The following is a 13,300-nucleotide window of genomic DNA, read 5'->3' as shown; positions in this document are numbered from 1 at the left end:
AGCCTGGGTGACAGAGCCAGACTCCGTCTCAAAAAAAAAAAAAAGCTCAAATCCTTATCTTCATCTTGTTTTGGGATCCTCCATGTGGAGTCCTGACCTCTCTCAGATCAGTGGACTTACTAGACTGCTTCTGCCAAGTGTATCTGTTTCAGTGTTGGGACTATTTTCCAGTTTCGAATGATACATTATTCACTGCCAGAATTTTAAGCTGTAATAAACTGTGCTATTCCAAATGAATCTTGTTTTAAAATAAGTCGGTTTTTAAAATAGAGTTCTTTTGTGAAAGCATTCTAGCATTCCGATGGAAAATAATGTCTCACAGACTCTGGGTGGAATGTACTATAAGTAATATTCTCATAAAAATGGACACTGAAAAATGCAGCTCCTTGTAATTAAGGATACTTTCTTTTTTTTCTTTTCTTTCTTTTTTTTTTTTTTTGAGATGGAGTCTCACACTGTTGCCCGGTCTGGAGTACAATGGCGTAATCTTGGCTTACTGCAACCTCCACCTTCCGGGTTCACGCGATTCTCCTGCCTCAGCCTCCCGAGTAGCTGGGATTACAGGGACACACCACCACACCCGGCTAATTTTTTGTATTTTTAATAGAGATGGAGTTTCATTATGTTGGCCAGACTGCTCTCGAATTCCTGACCTCGTGATCCACTCGCCTCGGCCTCCCAAAGTGCTGGGATTACAGGCGTGAGCCACTGTGGCCAGCCTTAAGGATATTTTCTGAACTCATTATGAAATAGCTATTGGACAGTTAACACAATCAGTGCATTCTAATATGCTACAGTTTATATGTATATGCTCACAACTTCTGAGTTTTCTATTTTCCCAAAGATTTAAAATCTGATTTCGTTGCATATTTTCATGATAATCTAATAAACTTCATTTGGGACTGCCCTCCACTTATGATCTTTCTTTTTATATGTGGATTGTTTGTGTAAGATTGCTCTTAAAAAAGTAGCTGGGAGTGGTGGTGTGCACCTGTAGTCCCAGCTACTTAGAAGGCTGAGGTGAGAAGATCACTTGAACCTGGGAGTTCGAAGCTGCAGTGAACAGTGATTGCACCACTACTGCACTCTAGCCTGAGGACAGAATGAGACCATGTCTCAAAAATAAATAAATAAACAAAAAAAATTACTCTAAAATAGTTTTAGTTTCCTTTTGAAATGTCCGATTATAGGCAAAAGTGGGTTTTTAAATGGTATAATACTTTGAGTGGAAACTTCCAAAATTTTTAGTTTTTTAAATATTTCTTCCCCTTTCTCTGTCTTTTACTTCAGTATTTCTGTATTTATAATTTTAATAACTCACACTGGAAGAATTTATGCATTGCAGATGCTTGGAATAAATAACTGGAAGGACATTCTAGGAGAAACAAGCCAGTCACAAAAAGACACATGCAGGACGAGTCCACTTGTGTGAGATACCTAGAATAATCAAATTCAGAGGGAAAAAGTAGGATGGGGGTTGCCAGGGGCTGCGGGGAGGGGGAAATGGGAAATTGTTGTTTAGTGCCTGTATATTTCAGTTTCGCAAGATAAGAAAGTTCCAGAGGTAGATGGTGGTGATGGTCGCACAACAGTGTGAATTTACTTAACACCACTGAACTGTACACTTACAAATGGTTAAGAAGAGGGCCGGGAGTGGTGGCTCACACCTGTAATCACAGCACTTTGGGAGACCAAGGTGGGCGGATCACTTGAGGTCAGGAGTTCAAGACCAGCCTGGCCAACATGGTGAAACCCTGTTTCCACTGAAAATACAGCCTGGGTGACAGGGCAAGACTCTGTCTCAGAAAAAAAAAAATGGTTAAGTATATATTATGTTATTTGTATCTTACTGCCAAAAAAAATTGGGTTAAACTGGCAATTTATAAGCCATGTAACATTTAAAAATTTATTTCTGTTTTGTTGTTGTTGTTGTTGTTTTGAGATGGATTCTCACTCTGTCACCCAGGCTGGAGTGCAGTGGCTCGATCTCGGCTCACTGCAACCTCTGCCTCCTGGGTTCAAGCGATTCTCCTGCTTCAGCCTCCAGAGTAGCTGGGATTACAGGCACCCACCACCAGGCCTGGCTAATTTTTGTATTTTAGTAGAGACAGGGTTTCACCATGTTGGTCAGGTTGGTCTCGATCTCCTGACCTCAAACCATCTGCCCGCCTTGGCCTCCCAAAGTACTGGGATTACAGGCATGAGCCACCATGCCCAGTCTTGTAAATTTCTTTCTAAGTAATAATTCCATGCAACAGTTGAGTACATTCAAAGTGTACCAGGTGAGCACAGTTGTTTTAACTCTAGGACTACAGTTACGAACTTAGAGAAAAATCAGTTTTAATGCACAACAGAACAAAGACATTGTAGAGGATAGTGTGTTTGTATTTGCAGACACAGCCTACAGAAAAGCCTTTTCTCATGCAATGACTCATCAATACTAGTATGACTGGATTTTTTTATTATTATTATTTTGAGACAGAGTCTCACTCTGTTGCCAGGCTGGAGTGCAGTGGCACGGTCTCGGCTCACTGCAGCCTCCGCCTCCTGGGTTCAAAGGATTCTCCTGCCTCAGCCTGTATAGCTGGGACTACAGGCGCACGCCACCACGCCCAGCTAATTTTTGTATTTTTAGTAGAGACAGGGTTTTACCATGTCAGCCAGGATGGTCTCCATCTCTTGACCTCATGATCCGCCTGTCTTGGCCTATCAAAGTTCTGGGATTACGTGAGCCACCATGCTTGGCCATGTGACTGGATCTTATTTTGGGTGAATAGAGGTCATTTTTAAGAACTGTGATTAGTGAGTTTCAGGTGCTTCCTATGGTGTGCCTAGAAGCAGAAAATGCTTACCGTGAGAGAGAAATACAAACTGCTTTAATTTTCTGATTTTTTTTTTTTTTTTTTTTTGGTAGATGGGGAGTTTTGCCATGTTGCCCAGGCTGATCTGCAACTACTGGGCTCAAAAGACCCACTCAGTCTAACTTCCAACTCCCGGGCTCAAGCAATCCTCCCACTTCAGCCTTCCAAGTAGCTGGGTCTACAGGCACATGCCGCCACATCCACCACATCTAGTTTTTGTAGTTTTGTAGAGACAGGATTTTACCATGTGGCCAAGGCTGGTCTTGAACTCCTGAGCTCAAGTGATCCACCTGCTTCAGCCTCCCAAAGTACTGGGATTACAGGCATGAGCCATCTTGCCCAGCCTGTTGTTTATTTAATACCTACTAAGTGCCAACTACCATAGAGGACATAAAGATGATTCAATCTTTGCAGAAGTCATTTTCTTTCTCTCTCTTTCCTGTTATACAGCACAAAATTAATGGACTAAATAGTCCGTCACTAGATAAACAAGCCCTAAGTAATCAGGCACTTGCTGCAGTTTTTACAAAGTTTAAAAAGCCATATGAAACACAGTATACTCCAAGTAATAAGAGGCAAATATGCGAAGTGTTACTGCTGGGGAATTTATGGACTATTCTCTTCTATAATGTATCTGCTGTGGTCTGAATGTGTTCCCCAAGATTCATAAGTGAAAACTGAACCGCCAGTCTGGTAGCATTAAGAGGTGGGGCATCATTAAGTCATGACGGCATGGGATTAGTAACCTCATAAAAAGGTTGGCGGGAATGAGCTGGGCCCTTTCATTGCCCTTACATCCCTCTGTCACGTGAAGACGCAGCACTGGTCCCCCCAGGAGGACATAGCAGCAAGGTGCCGTATTGGAAATGGCCACCATGCCCTCACCAGATACCAACCTGCTGGTAACTTAATCTTGGCCTTCCTAGCCTCCAGAACTGTGAGAAAGAAATTTCTGGGGTTTTTTGTTTGTTTGTTTGAGACAGGGTCTCTGTCACCTAAGCTGGAGTGCAGTGGCACGACCTCGGCTCACTGCAACCTCTGCCTCCTGGGTTCAAGTGATTCTCCCACCTCAGCCTCCCGAGTAGCTGGGATTACAGGTGTGCACCACCACACCCAGCTTTTTTTTTTTTTTTTTGTAGCGTTGTACAGACAGGGTTTCGTCATGTTGCCCAGGCTGATCTCGAACTCCTAAGGTCATACGATCCACCTGCCCTGGCCTCCCAGCATGCTGGGATTAAAGGCGTGAGCCACTGCGCCTGGCCAAAATTTCCGTTTTTTATAAATAACCCAGTCTCTGGTACTTTCTTATAGCCGCACAAACAGATAAAGACTGTACCTATCTGTTGGCTGGGCGCAGTAGCTCACGCCTGTAATCCCAGCACTTTGGGAGGCGGAGACAGGCGGATCACGAGGTCAGGAGATCGAGACAATCCTGGCTAACATGGTGAAACCCCGTCTCTACTAAAAATACAAAAAATTTAGCTGGGCGCGGTGGCGGGCGCCTGTAGTCCCACCTACTTGGGAGGCTGAGGCACGAGAATGGCATGAACCCGGGAGGCAGAGCTTGCAGTGAGCCGAGATCGCGCCACTGCAGTCTGGCCTGGGCGAAAGAGCGAGACTCCGTTTCAAAAAAAAAAAAAAAAAAAAGAAGACTGTGCCTATCTGTCTATCTCCCTCATAGGTCAGTTTCCACCTGATTGTAACCACATCAAGTATCCTAGTATATTTCCTATTTACAGAAAAGTAAATGGGCAAATACTGTCATTTACAGAGAACCTGCTCTGTCCTGTACACTGTGACATATTTTGTGGTTTGTGATTATGTGCTGTGATCCTTACGATAGCTCTAAAATAGCTCAAAAAGTTATTCCCATTTTGTACATAAGGAAATTGAAGTTCTGGAAACATAAGGCAATTGCCCAAAGTAATAGAGTAAATGACAAAGCTAGGATTTCTTTCTTTTCTTCCATTAATTAATTAATTATTTGAGATAGGGTCCCTGTTGCGGGATGCAGTGGGGAGATCATAGCTCACTGCAGTCTCGACCTCCTGGGCTCAATTGATCCTTATGTCTCAGCCTCCTGAGTAACCGGGACTACAGGTACACACCAACACTATGGCTAATTTTTGTATTTTTCTGTAGAGATCTGCCTAGGCTAGGCAGAGATTCTGGCTAGGCTGGTCTCAAACTCCTGGGCTCAAGCAATTCTCCTGCCTCACCCTCCCATATAGCTGGGACCGCAGGTGTGTGCCACCACTCCCAGCTGACTTGTTTATACCAGTGGTTCTTAATTGGAAGAGTTTTGTCCCCCAGGGACATTTGGCAACATCTGGAGATATTTTTGAATGTTACTGTGGGGAGGAGGGGAGTGCTACTGTCATCTGCTGGGTACAGGCCAGGGATGCTGCTGAACACCCCACAGTGCACAGAACAGCCTCCTCCCCACCCAACAGAGAAGTATCTTGTTGGCCCAAAATCTCAATGATGCCAAGTCTAAGAAACTGCTTTGTATTTCTCTGAGATACTGGGATGAGGAAAGCTCTAAATTAGTTATCTTTGAGGATAACGTATGTATACATACACATATATGTGTATACATGTATATAACTAAAGATATATAGTTGAGATCTTGCATTTTTGTTAATGAATGTAGTTTTTATAAAGATAATTGACTCATACAATAATTGTTGACTCTTTGGAAAGGAAAAAGGACAAATGAGATACATGCTATTGGTTTTGTTATTTAGAAATTGTTCGTGTGGATCCTCCCTACCATTCAGCCATTTGCAAACCATTAGTTGAGCATAACTTAATCCCTTCTAGTTCACAGCAAAGATTCATCAAAAGCCATTTGGTATACTGTCACCTCATCTCTCTACCAGTGTTGATTAGATTACAGGAGGGTTACAGGAGGGCACCTTATCCAAATTGGCCAATGATAAATTCTTTTTTGGTACCTTACTATATATTTGTATCCTCAGAACAAATTCTCCTTTTCTGCTTAAGCTGGCTTGACTTCGTTTCTTTCACTAGCAAGCTAAGAGGCTTTGGCCAACAGAACTACTCTAGGGGTAGTTGTAAAATTTCTCTCTAAGGAAAGGCTGCTGTTTTGAAAACACAGTTGAATGGGTCTTCTGGGTATATGATGATAGGAAAGCAAAATTCTGTTCTGGAATGAAGAAGCTGTTTACATTGTTATATTACAAACAATATATTACTCAGTGAAGTGAAAGACCACACTGTGGGCAGAGTGGTGACTTTGCAGATAGCATGTTAATCCTTGTGTGCTTTTTGTTGTTTCTCTTTTTGGAGGGGGAGGGTCTTAATTTTCTTTGTCCCTCCCCCACCCCCTTTATTTTCTCTGGGGAAGGCAAGACTGGATAAGGAGGCTTTTATCCTGGCAAGATGAGTTGGCCCACAGGACAATTTGACTGAATAGAGGCTCCACAAAGAACGGACATGGCCAAAGAATTACAACAGGAAATTATGCTATTTAGTTTCAAGGTTTTCTTTTTCTCCTTTTTTTTTTTTTTTGTTTGAGACCGAGTCTTGCTCTGTTGCCCAGGCTGGAGTGCAGTGTTGCGATCTCGGCTCACTGCAAACTCTGCCTCCTGGGTTCAAGCGATTCTCCAGCCTCAGCCTCCCGAGTAGCTGGGATTATAGGCAGCTGCCACCACACCTGGCTAATTCGTATTTTTAGTAGAGATGGGGTTTCACCATGTTGGCCCGGCTGGTCTTGAACTCCTGATCTCAAGTGATCCACCTGCCTCAGCCTCCCAAAGTACAGGGATTACAGGCATGAGCCACAGGGCCTGGCCAGTATTTTTCTTGTATAATGCTCAGAGTTTCCTTTAAATCTTTTTAAAAACTTGGCAGCCTTAGTCTTAGCTGTGCTTTGGGAAAATAAGGAGCTGCACTCAAGCTTAAGAAGATATTGCTGGAAGTGTACATTGGCACAGCCTTCGAAAAGCTTCTTGGTGCCCTCCTGTAACCCAATCGGCACTGGCTAGAGAGATGAGGTCATAGTGCATCAAATGGCTTCCAGTGACTCTTTGCTGTGGATAAGAAAGTCACTCTTTTTTTTTTTTTTTTTTTTTTTTTTGAGAGGGAGTTTTGATGCCTAGGCTGGAGTGCAATGCGGTGATCTCGGCTCACTGCAACCTCTGCCTCCCAGGTTCAAGTGATTCTCCTGCCTCAGCCTCCTGAGTAGCTGGGAATACAGGCATGCGCCACCATGCCAGACTAATTTTGTATTTTTAGTAGAGACAGGGTTTTTCCATGTTGGTCAGGCTGGTCTCGAACTCCCGACCTCAGGTGATCCACCCACCTTGGCCTCCAAAAGTCCTGGGATTACAGGCGTGAGCCACCACGCCCGGCCAAGAAGGTCACTCTTTATGCTCAACAAATGTATTGCAAATGGCTGAAAGGTAGGGAGGATCCAGATGAACAATTTCTAAATAGAAAAACTAATAGTAGCCAGACACGATGGCTCACACCTGTAATTCCAGCATTTTAGGAGGTCGAGGCAGGCAGATCACCTGAGGTCAGGCATTTGAGACCAGCCTGGGCAAGATGGAGAAACCCCGTCTCTACTAAAAATACAAAAATTAGCCAGGTGTGGTAGCGGGCACATGTAGTCCCAGCTACTCAGGAGGCTGAGGCAGGAGAACCGTTTGAACCCGGGAGGCAGAGGTTGCAGTGAGCTGAGCTTGTGCCACTGTACTCCAGCCTGGGCAACAGAGCGAGACTCTGTCTCAAAAAAAAAAAAAAAAAAAAAAAAAATCGTAGATATCCAATTTGTTCCTTTCTCCTTTCCTAAAAGCTTTTTGTGCCCCCTCCAACCCAACAGTTCCACCCTAGAAAAATACTTGTACACATACATCAGGACGCGATAGAAGAATCTTCAGGCTGGTCATGGTGGCTCACGCCTATAATCTCAGCATTTTGGGAGGCCAAGGAGGATGGCGGGAGATCGTGCCACTGCGCTCCAGTCTGGGCAACAGAGGGAGACTCCGTCTCAAAAAAAAAAAAAAAGCATAATGCTGAAAACAAACAGCAGTATAATATAGCATGGAGATAACTTTATAAAATGCAAAGACAAAAGTAAATATAGTGCATTGTTTAGGAGTATAAATATGGTAATTATGCAAAGAAAACTAAAATGACTTTTAAAAATCATGATGGTGACTATTTTTGGGAGGAAAGCAGGTAGAAGGTGGGATCCGAGAGCAGCACACAGTAAGTGTCAATCGTCCTAGTTAATGTTCGGCTTCTTAAATTGGGTGATATGTTCACAGGTGTTCATTATGTTTTGTTTTTTTTTTTTTTGAGACGGAGTCTCACTCTGTCGCCCAGGCTAGGGTGCAGTGGCACGATCTCGGCTCACTGCAAGCTCCACCTCTCGGGTTCATGCCATTCTCCTGCCTCAGCTTCCCAAGTAGCTGGGACTACAGGTGCCTGCCACCACGCCCAGCTAATTTTTTTTTTTTTTTTTTTTTTTGTATTTTTAGTAGAGACGGGGTTTCACCGTGTTAGCCAGGATGGTCTCGATCTCCTGACCTCGTGATCCTCCCGCCTCGGCCTCCCAAAGTGCTGGGATTACAGGCGTGAGCCGCTGCGCCCAGCCCATTATGTTCTTATAACTTACATTAACATATTATTTTGTACATGTCAAGCTTTTTTTCCCTTTTTTGTTTTTTAAGAGATGAGATTTTGCTTTGTCACCCAGGCCAGAGAGTGTCGTGGTGCAGTCATAGCTCACTGCAGCCTCCAACTCCTGGGTTCAAGTGATTCTCCCACCTCTGTCTCCCAAATAATTGGAACTACAGGCACGTGCCACCATGCCTGGGTAAGTTTTTTAAAAGTGTTATTTGTAGAGACGGAGTCTGGCTGTGTTGCCTGGGCTGGTCTCAAACTCCTGGCTTCAAGTTATCCTTCTGCCTCAGCCTCCCAAAGCTCTGGCATTACAGGTGTGAGCCACTGCACCCAGACTCAGATTTTTTTTAAGTGAAAGGATGGGGGTGTAGGTGGGGAGACACACTTTGGGGAGGATCACTTGGGCCAGGGGTTCAAGACCAGCCTAGGCAACAAAGTGAGACCTCGTATTTACCAAAAATACAAAAAATTAGCTGGGCTTGGTGGTGTGGGTTTGGGAGGCTGAGGTGAGAGGATTGCTTAAGCTGTAGGAGCCCGAGGCTGCAGCGAGCCGTGATCGCGCCATTGCGCTCTAACTTGGGCTAGACAATGAGATCCTGTCTCAAACCAAAACAAAACAAAATAGATAATTGTCAAATTGCTGTTTTGCTATTGTTGCTTTTTGTTTTTGCTTTGCTTTGCCTTGGAAGTGAAGAAGAGATTCTCATTTAAACAGTTATCTTGAAGTATCTTTGTGAGCTAGGGTGCAATTATTTCCTCTGTCCTTGAGACACAGATGATTCCTGTCCAACATTCCCAAGGAACTCAGTAAGGACCAAATAGAGACTCAGGAAAGACAGTTACTGATTTTACACTGTTGCAAAACAGAGCTATGGTTTATATTTAACAAACTGCTGGCGGGGAGTGGTGGCTCATGCCTGTAATCCCAGCACTTTGGGATGCCAAGTCGGGCGGATCACTTGAGGTCAAGAGTTCGAGACCAGCCTGGCCAACATGGTGAAAATACATACTAAAAATACAAACATTAGCTGGGCATGGTGGTGCATGCCTGTAATCCTAGCTACTGGGGAGGCTGAGGCACAAGTATCGCTTGAACCTGAGAAGCTGAGGTTGCAGTGAGCCGAGATCACGACACTGTACTCCAGCCTGGGTGACAGAGCGAGACTCTGTCTCAAAAAAAAAAAAAAAAAAAAAAAAAAAAAAAAAAAAAAAAAAAATTGCTGTATTTTATTTTGTGAAATAGGGTCTAGCTCTTTTGCCCAGGCTGGAGTGCAGGGGTGCAATCACAGCTCACTGCAGCCTTGACCTCCAGGGCTCAAGCGATCCTCCCTCCTCAGTTTTCAAGTAGCTGGGACTACAGGTATGCACCACCATATGTTGCCCAAGCTGGTCTTGAACTCCTGGAGAGAGATACATATAAACACACACACATACACACACACCCTTTTTTTTTTTTTTTTTTGAGACACAGTTTCGCTCATCACCCAGGCTGGAGTGCAATGGCACGATCTTGGCTCACTGCAACCTCTGCCTCCTGGGTTCAAGCTATTCTGCCTCAGCCTCCCAAGTAGCTGGGATTACAGGCACTGCCACCATGCCTGGCTAATTTTGTATTTTTAGTAGAGACAGGGTTTTGTCATGTTGGCCAGGCTGGTCTCAAACTTCTGGCCTCAGGTGATCCACCTGCCTCGGCCTCCCAAAGTGTTGGGATAACAGGCATGAGCCACTCTGCCGGGCCCATACATATGCATTTTTAAAAATTTATTTATTTATTTTGAGACAGGGTCTCACTCTGTTGCCCAAGCAGGAGTGCAGTGGTGCTATCTCCCAGGCTCAAGCAATCCTCAGCCTCCCGTGTAGCTGGGACTACAGGTGTGTGCCACCACACCCAGATAATTTGTATTACTTTTATTTTTTAAATTTTTTGTAGAGATGGGAGTTTCACCGTGTCACCCAGGCTGGATATTTTTGTATTTTTGATAGGCCTGTACAGTTTCCAAAGTTGCAACCTTTTCCCCTCCCTGAGAGTAGGGGCAGCCCCTGCTCTCCCTCTACATCCTCCACAGTCCCGAGGTTTTGGCCTCTGTTTCCTATGCTTGGAACACCAGTTGCTCTTTTGTTGGTCTGGCTGACTCCTGTTCCTCTTTTAAAAATTTAAGTTTGGCCGGGCACGGTGGCTCACGCTTGTAATCCCAGCACTTTGGGAGGCCGAGGTGGGTGGATGACCTGAGGTCATGAGTTCGAGACCGGCCTGGCCAACACAGTGCAACCCCGTCTCCACTAAAAATAAAAAAATTAGCCGGGTGTGGTGGCATGCGCCTGTAATCCCAGCTACTCGGGAGGCTGAGGCACGAGAATTGCTTAAACCGGGGAGGCGGAGGTTGCAGTGAGCTGAGATCACACCACTGCACTCCACCTGGGCAACAGGGCAAGACTCGGTCTCAAAAGAAAAAATAAATAAATAAATAAATAAAGTCAAGGGGGTAACACCTCTTGGTAACTCTCCTGTTGTTTCTCATTCCAGCATCATCACAGCCTTGAGGCTCCGGGGTAGGTCACTTCATGGAGCTCGTTTCCGTGAGGATAACGTTATCTTGGGTGTCTGTGAGAATGCTACATTGAGTATAGAGCCCAGGCTTCTGGGTCAGCCGGGTTCCAATTCCCTTTCCTCCGTGAAGATCTGGGTCAGTCACAAGTGCTTCAGTTTCTTCGATTTGACTGAGGGAGGCTTTGACTCCAAAAAATTAACACTGAGTGTACCCGGCCACAGCTTAGCACATCCAGGGTGTTTCCACCCTTTCTTTGGGATCCTCAGGGCTGGATGGAGCCGGTCCTTCCCGTCTCTCCTTATACTCCCGCACTGGCGCTGGGTGGAACAAGTCGTCCAAGTAGAATGAGGAGCGGGTTTTGGCGGCGCTCTAGCCCGCCAAGAGCATACGCCCTCCCCACGCGGGGCTCCTGATTGGCTGAAGGTTGTGCTGGCACGCGCAACTTCCGGGACAGAGGCTGTGGCTGGAAGGGGCTGGGCATCCGGCGTGAGGCGCAGCGGTCGCGTTAGTTCGGCCCAATGGCGGCACCGTTGCTTCACACGCGTTTGCCGGGAGATGCGGCCGCTTCGTCCTCTGCAGTCAAGACGCTGGGCGCGTCGAGGACTGGGTAAGATTCAGGCTGCTTCCTTCTGCGCGTCTGGGACCAGAGCTCAGGACCGCGCTTAGAGGAGTGGGTTGAAAGGATGTGGGACAAAGCTAATGGCGTGTAGTAGGAGCACGGGGTCGAGGGTCATCTCACGTTCGCAGAAATGAGTTCATTCCTCCTAACTGGGTAATAGACATGGATGGGGCCTGGAAAAATGAGTATGTTCTCTGTTCTGGAGGCCCCCTTTCCCGACTGTGTTTCCTCGTGATTTCCCAGGCCTGGGTACTGCCTTCTGCGCCTTGACCCCTCTTCCTTCCCGCTTCTTCGTCCAAATTTGGAAGGGATTTCCCTGGGCTATTTGGTTTATCAGCCGAACGTTGTCACTCATGGCAAATTGAATATTACATGTTTTTTGTTTGAAATTTGTTTTGACACACGTATTTGTTTAGCAGTCTTTATTTTGCTCCACTTTTAAAATCCCTAACCCCCATAGCACTCTTGGCGTTTAACTTTCAGAGTCATTACGATGCTATGTTTTTCATTAATTTACTCTGTGTAAGTGAAGCAAACCTTGTAAAACAATTAGCGTAATATGATTCATAATATTTATCGAGCTCCTGCTTACTGTGTTAAACACTGGGGACAGTGGTTTATCCAAAGACACTAATGTCCCTGCTTTCTACAGAGCTTACAGCATAGGGCGGAAGGCAGTACATAGGCCAATAAATAAACGAACACGATGATTTCAGTTATACAACAAGGTAATGGGGGCGGGGAGAAGGGAGAGAAGGAGTATTTGAGATTTATCATGGGGAGGACATCTGACATTTGAGCTTCCACTTGAATGAATACAGAAATCTAGGCCGGGTGCGGTTGCTCACGCCTGTAATCCCAGCACTTTGGGAGGCCGAGGCGGGCGGATCACCTGAAGTCAGGAGTTCGAGACCAGCCTGGCCAACATGCGAAACCTCGTCTCTACTGAAAATACAAAAATTAGCTGGGCATGGTGGCAGGTGCCTGTAATCCCAGCTACTCAGGAGGCTGAGGCAGGAGAATTGCTTGAACCCGGGAGATGGAGGTTGCAGATCACACCACTGCATTCTAGCCTGGGCAGCAGAGCAAGACTCTGTCTCAAAAAAAAAATCCAGCCACGTAGAGATTTGGGAAAAGAGTATTTCCAAGAGAGTGAACAGTAAGTGAAATGAGAAACAGCTTGGCTTGTTTGAAGAGCAGAAAAGACATTATGGCTGTAGTAAAACAAGTTGTTGGAGATGAGGTGAGAGAGGTAGGCAGGGGCCAGATTAATGTAGGATCTTAAAGACCACACTGAGAGATTTGGATTTTTACTGTAAGTGCAGTGGGAAGACAGTTATTGGTTGCTGAGCAAAGGAGGGATTGTTGGTTAAGAGTGGAAGCAGGGAGACCAGTAAAGAGGCCTTAAGAATAGTCCCACTGAATTATGTTGGTTCAATAAATGTTGGCTATTATAATTTTTATTATTTTCATGAACTTAATAGCTTGTTAATCTTGGTTCCACAGGATTTCAAATATGCGTGCATTAGAGAATGATTTTTTCAGTTCTCCCCCAAGAAAAACTGTTCGGTTTGGTGGAACTGTGACAGAAGTCTTGCTGAAGTACAAAAAGGTAA

The 13,300-nt window shown here is 45.2% G+C and overlaps 1 protein-coding gene across 5 annotated transcripts in view; it reads left to right on the top strand.

Moving 5' to 3' along the window:
* The first annotated feature begins 11,300 nt into the window (after window positions 1–11,300).
* LOC129015473 (RNA polymerase I-specific transcription initiation factor RRN3) overlaps window positions 11,301–13,300 on the top strand; it is a 35,162-nt gene continuing 33,162 nt past the window's right edge. For 2 of the 5 annotated variants that reach the window (XM_054453541.2, XM_054453538.2), the window contains exons 1-2: window positions 11,301–11,672; window positions 13,191–13,296. In XM_054453541.2, coding sequence (XP_054309516.1) covers window positions 11,584–11,672; window positions 13,191–13,296 — 195 coding nt within the window. In that variant the 5' untranslated portion in view covers window positions 11,301–11,583. The remainder of the gene's footprint in view (window positions 11,673–13,190; window positions 13,297–13,300) is intronic. The other 3 variants (XM_054453543.2, XM_054453542.2, XM_054453539.2) reach the window with 2 other exon arrangements.

Source organism: Pongo pygmaeus, chromosome 18, assembly GCF_028885625.2.
Source record: "Pongo pygmaeus isolate AG05252 chromosome 18, NHGRI_mPonPyg2-v2.0_pri, whole genome shotgun sequence".
In the NCBI taxonomy this organism is placed as follows: domain Eukaryota; kingdom Metazoa; phylum Chordata; class Mammalia; order Primates; family Hominidae; genus Pongo; species Pongo pygmaeus.
The sequence above is the reverse complement of the archived record's forward strand: the minus strand, read 5'-3'. Positions and strand labels throughout refer to the sequence as shown.